The sequence below is a fragment of the Schistocerca cancellata genome, chromosome 5 (assembly GCF_023864275.1).
Source record: "Schistocerca cancellata isolate TAMUIC-IGC-003103 chromosome 5, iqSchCanc2.1, whole genome shotgun sequence".
NCBI lineage: Eukaryota > Metazoa > Arthropoda > Insecta > Orthoptera > Acrididae > Schistocerca > Schistocerca cancellata.
The window spans coordinates 578,097,363-578,119,267 of NC_064630.1; the positions used below are offsets into that span (position 1 = coordinate 578,097,363).

General features: G+C 41.1%; 1 protein-coding gene across 1 annotated transcript in view; it reads right to left on the reverse strand.

Annotated features, from left to right (window-relative positions):
* LOC126187790 (protein bric-a-brac 2-like) overlaps positions 1-21,559 on the reverse strand; it is a 101,088-nt gene extending 79,529 nt beyond the window's left edge. The window contains exons 1-2 of the mRNA XM_049929062.1: positions 21,420-21,559; positions 926-1,130 (exon numbers count right to left, since the gene is read on the reverse strand). Coding sequence (XP_049785019.1) covers positions 926-1,099 — 174 coding nt within the window. The 5' untranslated portion in view covers positions 1,100-1,130; positions 21,420-21,559. The remainder of the gene's footprint in view (positions 1-925; positions 1,131-21,419) is intronic.
* Between the last annotated feature and the right edge of the window lie 346 nt (positions 21,560-21,905).

Genomic DNA, 21,905 nt, shown 5'->3' on the forward strand with positions numbered 1-21,905 from the left:
CCGACAGCTTGCTGAATTATAATTTTCTTTTATGTGTGTGTTCTGCTGCTGCTATGTGAGTAAATTTTTTATCCATCCAAGTAAATTATTTTGTCAAAATTGATTGTTTTCATTGTTATATTTTTACAGGCAGTTTGTTTTTCCTCAGCATGGTGGCATCTACCAGCTTGCAGTGTATGTGCATGGTTTGAAGAACACCAGGATGAGTTTATTGTACTCCCCTGGTCATCGACTCCCCAGACGTAAACCCAATCAAGAATCTGTGGGACAACCTTGATCAGGTTGTTCACATCATGGATCCTCAACCATGAAACCTAGTGACACTAGTCATGGCCCTGGAGTCAGCATGGCTACACATCCCTGTTGGTACCTTCCAGAACTTAATTGACTTATTCTGCACGTCCACCCTGCAAAAGGTGATTGAGTGCTTTGAGAGGTGGTCACATTACTTTGAGTAGACTGTGTCTGTGCCAGGCTTAAAGACAAACAAAAACAGTGAGTACTAAATGCAATAAAAATGTGTAAATACGCAATTTCATTGACAAATGTACTTAAAGTGAAAACTGACTAACTTATTTATTATTTGTCTCAGAAGACTAACATTACATTCTTGTTATGTTCTCATTCATTTCTTTACACACATTTTGCCCAACATTATAAATTTCTCAGTCAAGATGGCTAAATACTTAATACTACTGATCCTAGTCTGGAAGCTGCAAGGCAGCCACTTGTAGGAATTTGAATGCCGCATCCGCCAAATTAATAATAATAATAATAATAATAATAACATGATTAAACCAAAAATATCTTTCTTTGAATATAAATAGATTCATATTTTAAAATTAAGAAATTTAAAATCACTATAAATTGTAATTACTGGAAATAAGCAGATGTAGCAAATTACCTATTAAAATGAATGACTTACCTGAAAATAGTTTGAGCATGCAGACAAAATAGCTCTATGGGCACGGATTGACTGGCCTTCACAAGAAAGAGTAACATCAACGAATAATTCTCGGTCCAGAAGTGTCCGCAGAGCTTCAGTCAGTTTCTGATGATAACTGCTCCAACGTAGGCAGAACTCTTGGCTATCTGCCATTGTCAGACACCTTTGAGCAGTTTGTCAAATGCTGTAAGTAAAGAATGGAGCAACTGTGAGCAACCTGTTATAAGGTTCTGACAAAACCACAGAACGTACTCAAAAAAGCAGATATGAAGAGCACAATGTACTGAGATGACAGCTCTCATTTGAAACTTTGCAGGATGCAATGGGCGAGTGAGAGAGTACAGAATGTAAGATTTGTGTTTGTTCACAACTCAAGATGGTGGTTCAAGAAAATGCCTGTAATTCAACCATTTCAAAACTATTGACTTGCAGTTAATAATCTCATGTGTAAATGTAGTATGACCATTAAATTTATCATAGCTAGATGGCTGAGGTGGCGTTATCACTTATGGAACACAAGACTGTATTGAAATCTTGCCAGAAGAATGAGGACATTAGTGAGGTACAACTGCAGTGGCAGAAAGGGTTTGAAACACAGCCAAAAACAGATCACTCAATTACTGGTGTTTGTGATAAGTTTGAAGCTGACAGAACTATTAAAGATGTACAGAAAGCAAGATCCAGTTGACCATAAACAGTTTCAAGTCCAGTGTCCACTGATGCCATACTTCATCCTCTCAGTGGACCAGGGAGTGCATGAAAGTGAGATAAAACGGTCAAGTATAAGACACCTTCATAGGACTGAAAAGTGGAGAATGCACATTCTAAGCCTGCAACATAAAGTGGATGAGGATAAGTCGGATTAAATACTGAGAGTAGTTTGAGCTCATGGTTTGCTATGTGTGGAATTTGCAAGGATTTGTGTGTGATCTGATGACACAAAATTTAAACTCAATGGTACTGGTAAGGTGAGCTGCCACAACTCTGCCTATTGAGCTCATGAATTTCCTGAAGTTCATGCACACAAGGCAGTGAATCTATTTGGAAATACTGTGTGTGTTGTCTGTAATTGAAAGGTTTTATGGTCCTTTCTTCTTTGAGAGCACTGTAACTAGTCAGGCATACCTGCAAGGCAACTTTTTACAAATATATATCAAAAAGTGATTTCATTTTTTGGACCTCCCTGAAGCTATAAAAATGCAAAAACACATTGCCTCCTTGTTTCCTGGTGCCCCTCTGCCCCATCCACAACCATTTTACTCAACTTACAAATGAAATCTGAATATCAGTTCTTCAGTAATGGCAAGACGACACTCCAGCATTTCAGCGATAAAACTCACTGTATACACTTTTGAAATGTATACTTGACCTCTTCCCAAAAATAACAGGCAGGCTATAAATGAATAAAGACCTGCCTCATTACTAGCAAACAAAGAGCATTCAGTTCCAAACATGGGACATAAGTGCTCCTCCCTTTAAATGAATGTCACCAATTGGTACTAAGTACATGTATCGGACAAAAAATATGGAAACATCACAAGAAATGCATGCCTGAATGTAAATACAGATGCTAGGGAAGCCTGCGGGTTGCGGTGCTGTATCTGACCGTGAACGGAACACGTGCAAGGTCCTCTACATGTTGCAAGTGTCAGTTGTGGTCAGAGCAATGTTTTGTGTCGTCGTGAACAGAGCTGTGCCTCGCACTACATTTACCCGCCTGAGCCCGCCTGCAACCAACCAGTCCATTCTGTTCCATTGCCTGCATCATGGGTAGTTGAGATACACTGCACCGGGAACAGAGTGCACAGGTCACAATGTGCCATTGAGGCCATGGCTTGTTTGGGTACCCGACCGAGCATGGACCCGACAGGGCTCGGTGCAATAGGGAAACAGGCAGCACCTGGAAGGTATGAATGACTGACCAAACACAAGCAGATTTGCTCTCTGCTTTCCAAATCACTAGGAACAGAGCATTCTTGATCCTTTGCAAGGAAAAGTAACTCATAATATAAAGTAATAATTGTAACACAGCAATGCATAATACTATCATGAACATAGCACAAGCAACTTTTTATTAGTTTAAACACTCCATTCTTTTCTTCTTCTCTTTCTTTCTATAGCCTACACCTTTGTAAGCCCTTTTATGAAACTTGATCTCAAATTTTGTAGCTAAGTTTTTATTAAATTTAGGTCCACAGTTGGAACGTCATCTAGAAATGTTTCATCCAACATTTTATATTCTTCTTTTTGTAATGTTCCTGGGTTGTTCTCCACAAAGTCTTTTACAGTACACTTTTGTAAGATTTTTTTATCTGATCAGTGGTCCATTCCTTCACCAAACTGTAAGTAAGTAGAACTTGCTGTCATGTGAAAACTGCAGGAAAACTCATGGATCTCAAGAACATGTCTCCATTAATTCATGGGTTGAGACTGCAGATGTTCCAGAATCCGTCAGAAATATCCGTGGCCCATCCCTAACATCCGCTTATTATTAATATGTCAGACATAAATATCAAACAGCAAAGGTCCTTCCAACAGCAAGGATTTGAAAAAGTGTAGAAGAGGAAACAGAAGTTTCCCTGTAGTTGGAGGAGGGAAGCGACACTCGTCTGAAGAAATCAGGAGAAAGCATTGTATTGCAAAATTTTACACAGGTTACAGATACTGATTTTTAGTAAAATGCCTACCAAACAGCCAGTCTGAAGCCAGATTTTTCCTTGGAAAGGTTTATCTGCAAGAAAAAGATAAACTTCATACAAAATGAGAACAGCTCTGTCACGATATAACCATCCAACTTCCATGTGTGTCAAAAAAAATCCTTTAAGTATTTGCCATTTATTAACACAGTATTACAAAAATTCGATAATTAGTAGGGCATCTTTTAATAAAATTATAACAACAAAAATAATCAATTTTTGACAATATAATGTAATGGGACAGATAAAAAATCCACTCACCAAGCGGCGGCAGAACACACACATAAAAGGAGGTTATAATTAGGCAAGCTTTCGGAGCCAGTGGCTCACTCTTCAGGCAGAAGAGTTGAAGGGGAAGGAAGAGGGGTGAAGGAAAAAGACTGGAAAGGTCTACGAAAAGGGGAAGATTTCAGAAAAGTCACCCAGAACCACAGATCAGGCGAGACTTACCGGACAGGATGAGAAGGAAAAACTGATTGTTGGGGACTGCAACGAATGAGATTTGTAAATCTGAGAGCTTAAAGGTGGAAGACAGGATAGTATGCAAGACAGAGATTACTGCTAAAACACTGTGTACGAGTTAATAAGAGTGAACAGCCAAGTGCACTGTATGTAACAGAGGTGGGAGGGGGACAGCGAAAAATAGACAGGTAAGAAAATGAACTTTCATATTTTTCATTCATGAAAGTTAATTTTCTTACCTTCATCAACATGCCAAAATGACCATATCATTCCCAAAGTGAACACTATGGTGATGGTGTGAAACATCCTCGGTGGCAGGAGGCAATGATTAATATTGCTTCAGGTACTGAGTATAGCCAGCATGCCCCTATGTTCTGGAAAAATTTAGTTTCAGCTCTAGTGACCTCCCTGAGGCTTTTGGTGGCAGACTCCTTGGAGCAAAACAGAGTATGCTTGTGTGACTCAGGTACAGTGTGTATTCATTTTGTGGAGCAAACAGTGACTTGCCCACTTCTGCACCGTAGTAGTTCTGCAGACGTGAGTAGAGCATCGAACTTTCTATCTGGTGATATTAGAAGTAGTTCATGTACCAAAAAAATGGTTCAAATGGCTCTGAGCACTATGGGACTTAACTTCTGTGGTCATCAGTCCCCTAGAACTTAGAACTAATTAAACCTAACTAACCTAAGGACATCACACACATCCATGCCCGAGGCAGGATTCGAACCTGCGACCGTAGCAGTCCCGCGGTTCCGGACTGCGCGCCTAGAACCACTAGACCACCGCGGCCGGCCAGTTCATGTACCAGTAAACACACAAATTTCTGTAGGGCTTCCAGGCTACTGGGTAGGCATGGATGGTGGAAGCACCCAAATCAACATTCTTTAAAGGTTAACGGTGTCTTTATTCTTACCCTCAACCTTGTTCCTGCTTGCATACTGGTTATGCTGGTCATATGGTGGTAGAATGGTAAGGATTCCTCCTCCACTGGTCCTAATAGTTCTAATGGACCCAGTAACTTTGCTTTAATTCTGCATAGCCCTTCCAGAAACTGTTCCTTGCGTGTTAGAAAGACGTCCACAAATGCATCATCTTTACAGCTCTACAAAGCATGTGTTACATCTCAACCCAAATAGACAGACTGCAGATAATGGCAGGTGATCCCCGGCATGTGCTGATGCAAACATTCCTTGTGGATCAAAATGTTGGCGTGACTACCACAGCATGATGGCGGATGACTGCTGGATGCAAAACTGCATCACATGCATACTCACTCATTCTCACTTACTACCAACTTATTTCCTGTTTGCTTATTTACTTCTATACCAACTACATATAAAACAAAACATTTGATGTTTTCATTTTAATTAGACACACAATTGTTCTACTAATAAATCTCTAACCTACTACCTATACGCAAATGTTCCCCGTGAACTTTCCTCATAGGAACAGCACAAATATAAGCATAATAACTAATAAGTACATACAAACATTCAGCTCGTATGACCACCTCATGATCTAAAAGTGTAGGGATGTGCTGGAACAACATTAAGTACACTCTGTGTCACTGGCTTATTTCTACCTTTCTTTCTTCTGTTTCTCAACCAAACCTCCTTCCCCCTTCAGAAGAAGCTGCTAGCAATCGAAGCAATGCTTCTGGTTCACCTTGAAACAGGTGAATTCTACTTATATGAATAACCGTGATTCAGGTCAGAAGTTGGATTTCAACATTAACTGGGGATGCCATGTTGAATACCTGACAGGGCTCTTTGTAATGTGCAATGCACTTTTAGTTTTTCTATTTGGAATGTGAGGGTTTAATAACATAACTGCTCAAAGTGGCACTTACATAATTTTGCTTTTTTATTGTGGGTGTTTCCCTGTCACTCCAGAGCCTTCCTATTCATTTTTCCTACCTGACATCAGATACCTTTTAGTCTTTTACTGAAGTCCTGATCAGAGAATAAATCCTCTCCCAGGTAGGTAGGCATAATTTGAAAGGAGAGGGTATTTTCCAACCAAAAACAACCTTGTACAGAGAAAGACTCATGTTTTCATGGAGTTTTGAATTGTACACACTTAGGGCACACTGTAGTAGTGTGTCTTAATTATCACGTCTACTATTTGCATAATAACTTGGCTTTTTACTCCATGCCCTATGAACTCTCTCTGTTCTACCATTTGCTTGTAGGTGAAAGGCATTAGTTTGTAACTTCTTTATGTGCAATAGTTGACATAGCTACTTAAATAATTCATACATGAAGTTGGAATTTTGATAGCCACTGGTTAACTAAAGTGTTAGCCACTGTGTTGTTGGTTTGCTATGGCAACCATGGCAAAGTAATGTGAGAAATGATAAGGAATTCCCACTGGTGTTGCTGCAAATGGTCCAAGGATGTCAAATCCTACCATTTGAAATGGTTTCTCTGCCTCAGGCAGTCTTTGTAATCGGAGCTTCTGCCAACTCAACTCAGCTCTTTGAGAGAACGGAATACATTTCTTTACACAGCATTCGACACATTGTTTTCTCTGTGGCCACTAGTAATTTTCCTCAATGCAATGTTACGTGGCTTGTCGTCCACTATGCCCAGCTAAAGTGGAATCAAGGGCTCACCTCAATACTTTGGGCCTAAACTGGCTGGCAAAGGGTCTGTCATCAGAGCTGACAAGTGCTTGTTTTGGATACCACTGACAATCAAGGTCGGAAGCCTGAGCCCTGCACCACTGTTCTGTGTCTATTTCAACGCATTTTACAGTGTGTGCTTTGTGAGTTAACCCATGAGCATTACCATGCGGCTGGAGTACCTCAAAATCAAATTCACTATATCTTAAGGCCAAGTAGGTTAGGCTACTGGTTGGATCCTTTAATTCCAGAAGCCTTTTTAGTGTGGTGTGGTCCATTATGATCTTAAAATGACTCCCATACAGATAATAAAGAAAATATGTGATGCCAAAAATTAGCACCAGCGTTTCTTTTTCTGTAGTTTAATAGCTTTTTTGCTTCAATGGATTGCCTGGAAGCAAAAGGAGGCGGGGCTGTTTCCCATCCACCTTGACTCGGAACACAGGCTGATCGATCACAACTGTTTTTGATAGTCTCGAAAAATGATGGATGTTTGGTTCACAGGGAGAGGTAATGGACCAAACAATGAGGTCATCAGTCCCTTGAATCACAAGTAGTGCATCTGGAAGCAGAGACGCCCACTGGGAATGTTTTCTGATCTAGTCAGGAGATTCATAATAGTAAAAGTGAGAAGGCTAAAAGGTAATGGGCATCTTTCATACCGTTAATAACAAAACCAAGATGTAGGAAATAGTGAAGTCAGCAGGTGGGTGTCCCTGGGGCTCAACCACAGCTTCCCACCTCTTATCCATTATAGTCCAGAGTGCCCACTATTCAACAAGTGTTAACACCATCTTGGGTTCAGAAGCATTGGAGAGTGGCTGGCTGATGAAATATAATAATACTGTACAAACAGCTGTTATTTTGATACTGTTTTATTAGGCAACCAGTTTTGAAGTTCCCATCATGTCATCTTCAGGCCTGTCGCGTGAATGACACCAAGTACCACTAACAAGTACCACTCATGCACATATAAGACAAGGCACCAGACATGATTATTTGTGCCTTGTCTTATACATGAACAAGTGGTACTTGGAGCCATTCATGTGACAGGCATGAAGATGACTTGATTGGAACATCACAATTGATTGCCTAATAAAACAATATCGAAATAACAGCTGTTGGTATAATATTATTACACTATTCAAAAAAGTATGACAACCAGAATAGCAAATTGAGTGCAGCAGAAAGGAGGTAAACTGAATATAAAAGGGATTAAAACTGACTACAAGAGGGATGGAAAAGTAGCCTAGTCAAGGAGGTAGGGTCAGGGATGCCCTGGCCCTCACATACAGCGGGAGATGCCCCATCCTCAACCATCCTGCAGCTGCTCTTAAGGCACACACACACACACACACACACAAATAAAAAACTATGTCTTAGGCTGGTATGAACAATGTGGATTTCTTCTGGGAGAAGCAGAAGGAAGAACACTATGCTGCAGTTGTCTCTTCATTGTGCAGAGTGTATTAGATGGGGCAGTAGCTGACCAGAGGTTGTTCCATTTCCAAGCGTACAGAGATCTTGCGTGCACCCACGAATCCGCACCTGGGTTGGAAAGTGAGTAAATGCTTCTCTAGCTGAACGGTTGGTCAGTTCATTCCCCAAGTACCCACATGACTTGAGACTCAGAGAAAGACAACTGAGCAGGCAGCACAATGAGGCCAATGAGAAGGCCACAAATAGCGGAGACCAAAGGGTAGCAAGAACAGCATTCGTCAGTAGCCGGGAGACTGCATGCTGAGTCAGTACATACATAAAAAAATGATCAAGGGAGGCCCATTTAATAAAATGGAGTGCTCTTATATTGGCTGTCAGCCGTGTCATAAACACACTACATGCTCCTGGCAGTGAATGGCTTTTTGTACTGGCAGGAGATGTAAAAGCATGTCCCATCTGATTCACAGTTTTAGAGCCACTGGTGTAAAAGATGGTAGCACTCTGGACCTCTTGAAGACCTAGACGTGACCAACATCAAAATGGCATGGTGGTGACAGAGACTTCAGGTCCTCTGAAAAAATCTATCCTAATCCATGCCCTAGACACCATCCAAGGGGGAGCGCACAAGAAAAAACAGGGAGCATAGTCCAGGGAGGGGAGATGGAGATCTTGGTAGAGGGAAGTGAGGCGCATTCCAACTGGTAATTCCACCCTGGGGTGGAGATCATGAGGACGACACACCTTGTACGTAAAAGGAGTAGGATACATGAGAAGATGAGGATATTGTCTAATGGTGATTGCATGTAAGACCACGAGCTGGTACCATCAAACCTGAAGAGGGCAGGTCTCTGCTTCAGCAAGGAGACTATGGGACTAGTCCAAAAGACATGTATAGCCAGACACATGCTACAATGGTAGACTGGGTATAACAGTTTCAAAGTTGAAGGAACCACCGAGCCATAAACCTGGCAACCACAATCCAGGTGGGACGAAGCCACGGCCCAGCAAATATGGATAACAGCAGTGCAATCTGCAGTCCAAGATGTGTGGGCAAGGAAGCAAAGAGTGTTAAGCTTCTACATGCAGCTAGTCTTCAGGTGTTAAATACTGGGCAGGCAGATCAGATTTTTATCAAAAAGTAGGCCAAAGAAATGGGACTGTGCTGAAACTTCCAAGTGCTGGGTACCTAAGTAGAATTCCAGGTCAGGATGAACCATAGTACAATGGCAGAAATGCATGACCTGATAAATGGAAATCATGGGAAAAAGCACATGCAGAGGCCCACTGGATGGCACCTTGGCACTTGCCTTCAACAGAAGATGCCAAGTGGGAGCAGTACCAAATGCAAAAATTGTCGACATACAATGCTTGGTCCAACAGACATCACTAACAAGTTAATGGCGGCAAGGAAAAGAGTGACGCTTAACACAGAGCCCTTAGAATGCAATTCTTTTGGACCCATGAGGAGCTGAGCGAAGTGCCAACCAACCTCAAACAACCGGTGAGATAAAAACTGATGGAAAAAAAATCAGTAGGGGGCCTCGAAAGCCCCAGTCGCAGATGGCGAGTAGAATGATGATGCCAATCAGTGTTGTATGCCTTATATGTCTTATGCAACTAAAAAAAGTACCGCGATACGGTGTAGGCATTTAGAAAAAGCCTCTTGAATTGCTGTTCCAACCTAAAGAGACGATCAGTTGTGGATCATCCCTCCTGGAAACCACATTGATAGGTGGACAAAAGGCCTTGAGATTCAATAACCCAGAAATACTTCCAGCAGCTCACAGAGAACGTTAGTCAGGCTAATTGGTCAGCAACTGTCAAGAGATGCTGGGTTCTTGCCTGGCACCTTGGAACCAAAGGCAGTTGAAGAGCTTAAGGAAATGTTGCCTTTGGCTAACATTCAGGTTTTGGATCACCTAATTGTGAACTGCATTATGGCCTGGGGCTGTTTTGCGGGATGGGGCAAGAGACTGGAGTAGTTCCCACTCAGTGAACACCTCATTATAGGATTCAGACTGGTGGGGCGTGAAATATGAGTGTATGTATTCAACTTGTTACTTCTGCGCTAGAAAGATCACAGGATAGGAAGAGCACGCCGATGCTGTCTTAAAGTTGGTCACAAGGTGTTCTGCAAGAACTGATGAACTGGTACAAACACCACCCTGTAGAACTAGACCGGGAATAGCTGGATTGTTGGCTGCCCATAAGAAAAGGCTGCTTAGCCCACACTTAAGATGAAGAGGCATATGTCCCCAGGGAGGAGACAGTGCTCCCAGCCTTCCTTCTTACTGCATTTGATTAGATAGCGAGCCTTAGCACAAATTTGCGTATAAGTGATAAGGTTGGTTCACAAAGGTTGTCGTTTGAATTGATGCAGTGCTAGTCAGCTATCCTGAATAGCTACTGAAATGTGTTTGGCTCACCTTGCAGGACCTCATCAATACAATCCAACAGAGAGGTGGTAAATGTAACACTAGAAGCACACAAAGACCAGTTGGCCCTGTGAAGTGCACAATGTAGTAGTCGGTCTGGAGATGGCAAGGAAATGACAAGATCACCGGAACGTCGTCACGGTCACAAAGGTCATCATGTAGTGACCAATGTAGCAAGGCCACAAAATTAGGGAGGACACGGTTAGATCAACAGCTGAAAAGATACAGTAGGTGGTACAAATAGGTTGGAGGACCATCATTGACGAGACAAAGGTCATCATCTGTCAGAAGCTGGTCAGTCACAAGGCCCCTACCAGACGAAGGGTACTCCCCCATAAAGGGGTCATGTGCATTGAAGTCACCCAACAAGGGAAAAATAGGGGAAAATTGTTGGATTAATTTGGTCCATTCAACATAATTAAGTGGCCTGCCTGGAAGTAGGTAAACATTGCAAATAGTAATCACAGACATTGTTTGCACCTGCAGTGCTACTGCCTCCAATGAGGTGCAAAGGGGATTCAATTCATTAATGACTTCTATATGAACCAATGTACAGACCCCTGCAGATGACCTCTCATTACCAGCACAGTTCTGACAGAACACAAATAACCACAGAGTGTTAGAGAATAGTTGTTCATAAAATGAGTTCCTTGGAGAGCAATGCCAACAACAGAAGGAGAGGAAATAAGGTGGTGTAGTTCTGGAAGGTGACAGTAGCACCCACTACAATTCCACTGAATGATCAGGTGACTGGTGGCCATGTTAGGCATGAAGCGACCTGGAGGACTGGTCACACCAGATTAACTGCCTGTCACCAGTGGGGATGGAACTACATTTACAAATATCGACTCAGAATCCGACCGCATGGCAGGATTTGGTGAATCCGGGGAGGGGAGGGGGGAGACTTCCCAGAGGAGCCTTGTCTCTATTTTTCTTATTCTTCATTTTCTCTGTAGCCTTTGCTGTGTGTGGTTCATTAAAGGGGCTATCTGCAATGAGCACAGGGGCATAGGGTGAGCAGACAGCCTTGGGACTCGCAGGTCGTGGCTTCTTCGGCCACTGTTTGGAGTCAGGCCTCTAGTCTGAGGGTTGCCTGGGAGAGGGATCCCAAGAGGGAGCCCTGTCACAGATAGAAGCTGAAGAACAGGAATGCTTCTCTGGTTGGGTGTGGGAAATGGTGATGATGTTAACATAATGTATCATGTTTCTTCTGTGCCTCAGTGTAGGACAGGCGGTCAACAGATTTTTATTCCTGGATCTTCAGTTCTTTATTGAAAACTGGGTAAACTGGCAGGCCTGGGGTGTGATGTTCCATGAAGATGGATATTCACAAGGACTACCTTGTTGGAATGATTGTTCACAGCTGCTGCTTTTTGCGTCTACCTTGCAGTGGGATGACACAGGCCCAATGCATTAACATCTGAAGCATCTCATAGGTGGTGGGCCATACTGTTTCAAATCACACCTGTACACCATTACCTTGACGTTCTCCAGGAGGGCATTCCCTCCAAAAGCTAACAAAGGCGCCTGTATGAGTACAATTATCCTTGGGCCCTTTTCGTACATATCCAATAAAATGTATGCCTTGCAGCAAGGTTAGTTCAGAGATTATCACCTGCTTTGAGCATAACATCTCTGTGGAAGATAATTCCTTGGACCATTTTGAAAGTTTTGTGAGAGGTCAAGGTTACAAATATGTCACCTAGATGATCTGAAGATTGGGCAGCAGGGGAAGTTTTAATCAGTAACAAACCATTTCGCATTTTACACAGACTAAGCTTTCCAAACTTGTCTCCAATGTTTTCAATAAAAAATAACAGTTTCATTGTAGCAAAGGTATCTCCATCAATCCAAGATTAGACCAAATATTGGGCGAAGGGTTTCACTCCCAGATGTCTGGCTCGTCCACCTTCCCGTGATGTAGCCAGGGAAGGTAACATCGTGGGATCATATCTCTCTGCATTTTAATAATCTATCCCACGTGAAGAGACTGCTAGGATCTTGCGGCCAGTAACAGAAGAAAATTTAACTTGCTTCATGTGTGAATCTTCCACCATGGTACCACTCAGTCTGAACGATGCCCCCCTGCCGCAGCCAGTAAACTGTTTCCTGGAGCTCCAGTACCCCAGCCATGATGGCCACATACTGCTTGATTTGCATGGGGTGTTTCCAGCTTAGGTACCAACAGTGGTCCAGGGGCTACCACCGTGCAGGTATTTGACAACTCTCCCTCCCCCACAACGTAATGGCTTCTGTAACGGGCTTTGGGGTAGTACCTTTACAAGAAAAGAAAAAGCGCAACGAGTGAAAGGCATAAAAAGTGGAACATAAGCTAGGTGGCCTTCCCTTCATGATCCCCATTTCTGTAAAATTAGGAACAGAAGTATCAAGTCAAATCCAACACAAATGAAATGTTCTAGAATGCTGGAAGGGAAGAAAACACGTGTCTAATATCACAGACCAGATTCAATCACAATTGGCACCGAGAAGACCACCCAAAGGATAGGCAGAGAGGAAAAAAGATAGTAGAAGGACAGTCTTGCCACACAGGAAGAGAAGTAGTGCTGAAAGGGCTGGGGCCCCCTGGTGGCCAAGCAGGTATTCACAAAAGATATGTGAGCCCACTGGAAGGTGTAAGAATGGAAACAGGACCCATGATCACTAATTCCTTTAACGGTTGGAATGCTTCCTGACACCGCAGAGTCCAGTTAAATTATACTCCTTTTTTTAGGGGTCTAGCTACCTTTTCAGTTTCAAACATATTTTCTATAGGGATTCGTGATCCCGAATATAACTGTAATTTTATAAAAGAATAGATTGCCATTCACCAGACAGCAGAAATGTTGAGTCATAGACAGGCACTATAAAATAACTGCTACACAAATAAGCTTTTGACCTAAAGCCTGCTTCTGAATTAGTACACACAAACACACACACACTCAAGCAAATGCAACACTCACACACATGTCCATTGCCTCTGGCTGCCGAGGCCAGGTCTAATTCGAAAGAAGGGTTTTTGGCCAAAAGCTTACTTGTTTAACATTCTTTTTGTAGTGCCTGCCTGTGACTCAACATTTCCACAATATGGTGTGTAGTAAACTGTCTTTCATAAATTATCATTATTCCAGCCTGGATTTTCCGTTGCAAGACGTAATTGTACTTCGGAAAATTTGTTATGGCCTGCACAAGTCTTGGGTCAGTATGTACCCCTTCGTGGGCAATAACAAGACCTGAATAGCGTGACATTTCTCTAAGCCGAGGGCCAGCTGTGCTGCTTACAATTGTTCAAATATCTCCCGCAGTCGCAACAAGTACTCTTGGGTGCCCTCAGAGTGTACTATTACGTCATCTAGGTAAACTAGGCGCTGCTTTGATCAGAGGCCCCATACAGCCCTGTCTAACAATTGCTGGAAAGTCACCAGCGCATTTTTCAAATCCACACCTGACGATACTGGAAGTGTCAAGTGGGATCACAAATGCTGTTTTGGGATAATCTTCTGGTGCTACTTCTAACTAGTGACAACTACTGCATAAATTTAATGTTGTGAAGTAATGGCATTGCCCTAGATTATCTAATGTTTCAGTGATATTGGGAATGGGGTAGGCATCAGTGACTGTTTGTTGATCTAGAAATCTGTAGTTACTTCAGAATCTGTAATTTTTTTTCCATCCAAGAACTTCTTGGGTACAATTACTAACAGTGCTGACTAGGGACAAGTACTTTCTTCCGTAATTCCATCCCGAAGCTGTTGGTCAATGAACTTCTCCATCACCAGTGGTAAATAGTGGGGACAGGCTATGGTTTCCTGATACAGAAGGTTAATTTCCATCGGAATGGTATGTCATCAGAGGTTTAGCTGCCAGTAGTCCAGGTGGGTTAAATAACCCTGCATATTCATCCAATAACTTCTCCATACATACTCTATCACTTCCTTTCAGATGCAACACTTTTCCCCTTAGCGCAGTTAAATCGACAGACTATCATTTATTTATATATTTATTCTTTTATGGAGTGCATTCCCTCCCCCCCCCCCCCCACCCCCCCCCCCACCCCCCCCCCCCCCCCCAAACACACACACACACTACATACGTGTGAAGTAACTGTGCTTCTGCATACTACATTATTGAGCATACTGAGTTCAGTAGTTTCAGGAGTAATCCCAATATGTGAGGCAATGATTTTTAAATTTGTCATCAAAAGATTGTTTGGACTAAATTTTTGATCAGAATACTATGAGGTTCCAAAGAACTAGGGATACAACGAGATACAACACCTCAAAGAACATGCAACTGCTGCACTGATAATCAGAAACTAACTTCGTAATTATTTTGCAACAAGTGGCTGAATAAATTCAAGCTAGCTTATTTAGAAATGTTATTTCAACTTTATTAGTTTAACTTAACTGAAAACTGGACAACATGTAATGCTAGTATGTCCAAGTCTAGTTGAATGACTTCTGCAGAAATTTTTTTGTGTCAAGTACCAAATGAGCTAACCCTATACATTTGTAGAGCCAATGGCCAAGAATCAATGCCTGTGTGCAAATATTTCATTCTTCTGGGGAAGGAAAGATCGAGAATTGTGTTAAAACAAAGGCTAAGGAATTATGTGCATTCTGTAGATTCCATCATATAAAAGGACTTTGAGGCATGTGGAACAAATTGAGGCAAATATAAACCAAGGAAAAGTAACTCTTCAAACTTTTATCTATACGCTGGATTAACACTACTCCAAAACTAGACTACTTAATACTACATGTGCTTAAACACTAAAATGCAACCTAACTAAATTACCTGGAAAGCAGGTACATCAGTGAGGAAACCTGGTGCTCTGTAAACCATCAGCAGCACTAGCTCATGTTTTCCCCAAACCACTATTGTGACCCGTCATTCAAAGAGTTGTTCAACACAATATTCGTTAACTCTATGGGCCCAGGAACTGGCTTTTCCCCCTTTATGTTGCCACCCTCCATTTTCTGTTTATGTCTCTGCTGTAGTGTGGTAATATGTACTCATCAATATTAATCTGTTCAGTGTCAGTGATTGCCATGTTCCTTTGAACTGATGTTTCTGATGTTTTGATGCAATATACTAAATGAATTCTTACATATCCTAAAGAGTTAAGCAGGGTGTGAGGGCAAAAATTAGAAACAGTAAAGAAGGAATGACTTGGCCAGCTGGTAGTGGACATATGGTCGAGGGCCTACAGTTCCAGCATGTGGTGGGAGGCACCTCAATCTGCCACCGCCCAGAAAGCAGTTTAAAATAAATGCAATAAGATTAAAAACCACTCTCTCATAGGAAACTAAGAACAATTTCAACTGACTGTATGTCATCCGCCAACATTAGAGGCAAGGAATCTGGAGGACCATGCTTGGCATTGGAATGGAGAACTGGAATAGACACATTCCATCACAATGTTAGACACTGTTCGCCCACACCCACAACATGAGGGTGACTCATTACATTAGATAGAACTGTGCATTAGTCTGGTATGACTGAAGCAGAAGGTAATAAAGCAATGGATTACTTCTAGGAAGAACAGAGGGAGGAACATCATGTAGCTCCTTGACATGGAGGAGTTTACTACAGGGGGCAACTACCCATCAGGTGATGTTCTACCTATGAGTGAATAGACGCCTTATAACTGGAGCCACAAATGTGTGTATGGGATTGTCAAAGTGAATGTTAGACAAGTAATTGCTTCTCTAGTCAAACAGCCTGCCTGTTAATTCCCTGGGATACCCTCATGACTTGCAACACAGGGAAAGACAACTCACCAGGTAGTTAAGATCAGAGGCAAGATTATGAATAGCAGATATCACAGGGTAATGAGCATAACATCAATCAATGGCCTGGAGACTACTCATCGAGTTACTGCAAATTATAATGCAGTTGAGGAAGGTCCGTTTGATAAAATTTAGCCCTCTATTGATGGCTGTATCAAAAATCTGGCAACCACAGTATAGCTGAATGATACCAGGGTCTGGTAAAAACATAGTATAGAAGTAGTATATCTCAAGTAGTGTGAGTGAGGAAGCAGTAAATGTTTACCTTTTGCATGCAAATGATTTTGCACTGATGAATATGGGACAGGTATGTCATGAGGAGTGCTGTTATGAAAAGGAAGTGACAGGATTGCTAGAAAGTGATCACTGTTACAGAGATCATCATATGATGACCACTATAGTGAATATATGAGACAGAGGGAAGAGACTGTAAGGTCAGTAATCAGAAACATTCCATGGGCTGTACAAAAGTGGGTACAGGTACTGTCATTGAGAAGATTGAAAGGGCTCTCTCAGATGAAGGGATACCCCCACACAGGGAGTAGAGTTGGGAGAAAAAGTGGGGTGGGGGGCTGGGAGTTGTTGAATTAAGATGGTCTTGTCAAGGTAGGTAGGTGTCCAGCCTGGGGTAAATAGATGTTGCAAATGGTCATCTCTGGGATGGTGCACACTCTTATTGCCATCTACTCCAGTGTGGTATAGAAGGAAATCCACTCACTGACGACATCTGTGCAGATCAAGGCACACACCTGTCCAGATGCTCTATCAGGCCAATACGGTTTGTACAGAGAGATGGTAACCTCTGAAGGCTGGAAAACACTCATTAGTGAAACATGTTTCTTGGAGGGCAACACCGATCGCTGAACTGAATGAAAAGCAATCAGTGGCACATACTTTCTAGTGGGTCTTTTGAGAAAGTCGAGAAACAAAGCACCTTTCAAGTCAGAAACAGCTATTTTGAATGTTTTCCCTGCTGACAAATAAGTTCTTATTTTAACTGCACAGTGCGTCCATTTCCTCCAACACTATATACTGCAGCCTTTGAACTGCTGTGTTGTGGTGCATGAAGGCTTAATCACTGGTGACAACATTCTACAGAAGCAGTACTCCTTCCACTCCATGCGGTACTAGAAGTCTCTCACAAACAATATATAAAATTTTTTCACAAGTTACGATCCTGGAAGACACTAAATGACTGTAGCTGCTTATGAAATCAGACCCTTTGCAGGTTCCCTCACAAGCAACAAACTATCGTAAAACAAAAAGTTTTGTTAATATCTTATGGGTCAACAGAAGCGTCCGATTCCACCTGTCTGCTTTGACCCATGACATAATGGTGTTGTTGAGCGTGACATCACTATGACATGGAGTTTTTGAGTGGTTATGTTTGTAGACGTCATGGTGTTGTATGTGATCATGCTCTCTAGTGGTAGATGTGGACATGCCGAGTTTAACATGTGGTATTGGATTCATTTGAGTTTTGGTTGTCATCATGCTAACGTGGTTTTGAGTTTGGATAACTTGTGTGGTAACATGGGCTGTGGAATGTTTTCAGTGAGTTATTAAGTTTTTTGTTTTTTGTTTTGCACATGTGTTTGGTGTATTTGTTAGGTCTGATTAGTTTGGTGTAGGTTGTGCAGAAATAAGTCTAATTTTTTATGGCTTTTTTGTTAGGTATGGATATGACTGAAGTTCACGAGCGTATCATTACATTCCGAGATGGGTGATAATATGATGTCTGACATACAGATTCTGCAGATGTTCGTTATTGCTGAATATATTAGGTGTCACATTTGTGGCAACAACTTGAGGTTGACGAGAGTTCTGGCAGCTCGAACTACGGACATGTATATGTGGTGTTGTTGGTACGAGTGTGTGTGTGTGTGTGTGTGTGTGTGTGTGTGTGTGTGTGTGTGTGTGTGTGTGGACAACCTGGGTAGTATTGCCAGAGGCTTTTGTTGGTCAGTAATTTTTGGTTCAGTTTTATTCTAAAGTAAATGTGATATTCTGTGTATTGTATTTATGGTATGTCAGTTGCATTTTAACTGATGTAGTGAATATGGGGTATTTGGGTTTTTGAGTTGTAGGGGTTTTGGTTCCACTTTTTGGAGTTGCAGGTGCTGGTTTTTTGATAAAGATAGCTGTAGTTGAGCTATATAGGTTAACAGAAATAACTGACTCCATTTTTTGGAGTTGTAGATGGTGTTTTTTAGGTTTTGATATCTGTGGTTGAGCTATATAGGTCTAGGGAAATGCCCTATTCCACTTTTTGGGGTTATAGGTGTTGGTCTTTTTGGTATCGATATCTGTGGTTGAGCTATGTAGGTCAACGTAAATGTCCAATTCCACTTTTTGGGGTTATAGGTGTTAGTTTTCTGGTATCGACAGCTGCAGTTCAGCTACACAGCTCAAGGGAAATGTCTGATCCTTGTGTGTTTTTAATGTATCAGAACACTGTAATTTAAATTTTTTCTTTTATATTATTTGTTTTGGGATGGTGTGGTGTTTTTTTACTGTTGTATATTTAGCTTGTCCCCATCCTATACCCCCAATTTTCTGCAGTTGTCCTGTTAATTTCATTTTATTTTTGGAGTGAGACATTTTTGTGTCATTTTTATTTTTTGTTAGGGTTTGTTGACCTGTGTATGTATGACATCATTGTTGTCATTTTGTGTGTTGGAAGGAGCCGTTTCCACCATATTGTTGATGCCATGGGTCAAAGCAGATGGGTGGAATCAGATATTTCTGTAATGCCATATGTGACTTACTTCAGAACCTATTGCCAATGTCTGCACTAAGCTACATCTTCCAAAATCTGATTTCTTGTCTGTGTAAAGGGTCACAACATGTGTTAAATTATTATAAACAACATATAGAAAAACATATCACACTAATCTGGAGATATTTGACATTGTTTCTCTGTCTTTGTGAGAATTTTGTTGATTTCTAAATTGGCAAATTACTTACCTTGTGCCAAGACAAGTGCAACTGGAGATCTAACAATATATTGTCTCTATTATGAAAAAGCACAGCAATAAAAAAATGGTTTTCAGAATGCAATATGACACCTTTCATAAGATATTGTGTGAAGAGGATACACTATACCCTAGTAACTAGCACTTTCAAAATTCATGTACTTCATTAGTGAGCTGTTTGTACTGATCAAAAAGGAGAATATATAAACTACAAATGTGTTCCGTAATATTGCAGCAGACAGTTATCAATGAATTAGAAGCCAACTTTTAGGTGTGCAAAGAATTTTCTACTCAGAAGACCAAGGATAAATTTTAGGTAAGAGTAATAGTATTAACACATTGGCTGCTGTGTGGCCACCTGCAACCACTGCAAAATCACATGCCTGACATCATGGGCCGGCGGCAGTCACAGCAGAGCTAACGCCATGTACCTAACCTGGTGGTTAAACATCCCATCACTAAGTGTACAGCAGTCAATGTGTTAATGGATACTGTATCTATTCAGTAGTTTATATACAGAGTGCACACATTTTCTTGGCACCTCAGCTCTCCAATTCTCTTTTGGGAAGGAATGTAAAAATTCAGTGCATGTCATTATTGTTAATCCTAGCAATCAAACATCACTGTCTGCATCACCACTGTGTAGCAATTATTGGTTAAAGTCATGCTTCATTTCACTGCACTTTATTTGCAGACTCTCTCTCTCTCTCTGGAAGTGCTTTCACCTTCTATTATCTACACCTACCCCCCCCCCCCCTCCCCCCAAAAAAATTAACAAAAAATACAGACACAGTAAAAGACCTGAGATACTGTAGGTAAAACTGTATACACATTGATTTACTCAACTCTTTTTCAATTACATCAACAGTGATGTATCCATATTTCCTTGTTCTATTTCAATAATCAGTTGTTACTTAGGTAGTAGCTTTGAATGGAACATCTAAAAAGTAATCAGTTTTGATTCTAAAATAATTACTGTGTAATGGAAACTATCTTAACACATGCAGATTGTCTATCATATTGACTCAAATGAACTTGTTTCTTTATTTGTATATATCTAGTATTTTGCAATAGGGCTACCGAAAAACACTCCAATATAAAAAATGAATTTGTCACATCTTCCCAAATTGTAGGAAAAACTGATTCAAAATGTGCATTATAAAATCATACATAATTAACTGGTATAGGCTAGTACTGAAAAGTACTAATATTAGTCATGTCAAAATAAAATTCTTGAACCAGTTAAGATGCTCCAACATATCCATATTTGCCGGTCATATAGATAAGCAACAATACTCAATAGCTTTTGATGTGTGCATTAGTCAGAGAGACGATGGGTGAAAACTTTAATTCTTTTTGTTGGTTTCAAACAGTGAATACACGCGCCGGAACAAGATGAATGAGAATCAAAGCTTAGTAGACTACTTAATAAGTTATTACTAGTTTGAAATCTCAGCTGGAACTAACACTGTGTGCAAAATTACAGATATACCAGCCTCTTCATTCATATATTAAATTAACCTGACCCAGTTTTGTCGAACACAATCACGTAGCTTGCACTTCTATTTTTGATCAACGAAAGTCGTCTTTCTTTCTGCTAAAAGCGAATAATATGTAGGATAAAATTCGACAGCGAATATGCAGAATTACACTGTTTGCCGGTGCAGTCAACTTCTACAGCGCACTGGGCATATTTTTTTAACAAGTAAAAATCATTTAATCCGTTCTTCCTACGATTAGTGACAAATCCTTATACATAATTCTTCACACTAACTGTTAAATAGGACAAGAATGCTACAAACTGCTAGTACCTCAAAATATCGATAGCTACAGGGCTTAGTGAAATCAACATTTGCTGTTAAGGGTGTGTCTACCTAGATATCAACAGCAGTAATATGAAGCTGTTTTGAGACAAAAGAATGGGTAGTAAACAGCGACATACACAAACACAATCAAATGGGTCCACAGGAGAATTCTGATGCCTCGCCGTATATCTGATTTTTTTACGTTTAACTGAATATAACAGCATCCAAATTGTTAGTGGCGTACAAACCTCTTGTGCAGAATTAATTCCGATCGCTGGCACTAAGAGACGACGCAATATACAATGTTTTTTTCCGGGACGCTGCGTCTGATAATTTAAATTTGACACTTAAAACAATGAATGCCGAAGAAATTAATGCAAAATTAGGAAAGATCTTTGCAGAACATAACAAGCAAGGCAGCCAACTGCTAAATCTTAAACAAGATGTCAGTCTTTAGAGCGGGAAATTTCGTTCGTAAAAATTTAGCTCAAGTTCTTTTTATACGTGATCACTTTAAGCAATTCTTTATAATAGATGAACAACTGTAGTAAAGGTACAGACGTGAACTTAGCAGTACCACGTAAAAAGGAACAGCTGTTTCACGTAGCTCCCCCCCCCCCCCCTCTCCCCACCGCTCCACCCGCGCTCTCGCTCTTTCTCTGGTATAATAATCCATCAAAAGCACTGAGACACTTGTTAGTGGACATTAATATAAGGTATGTCCACCCTTAGCG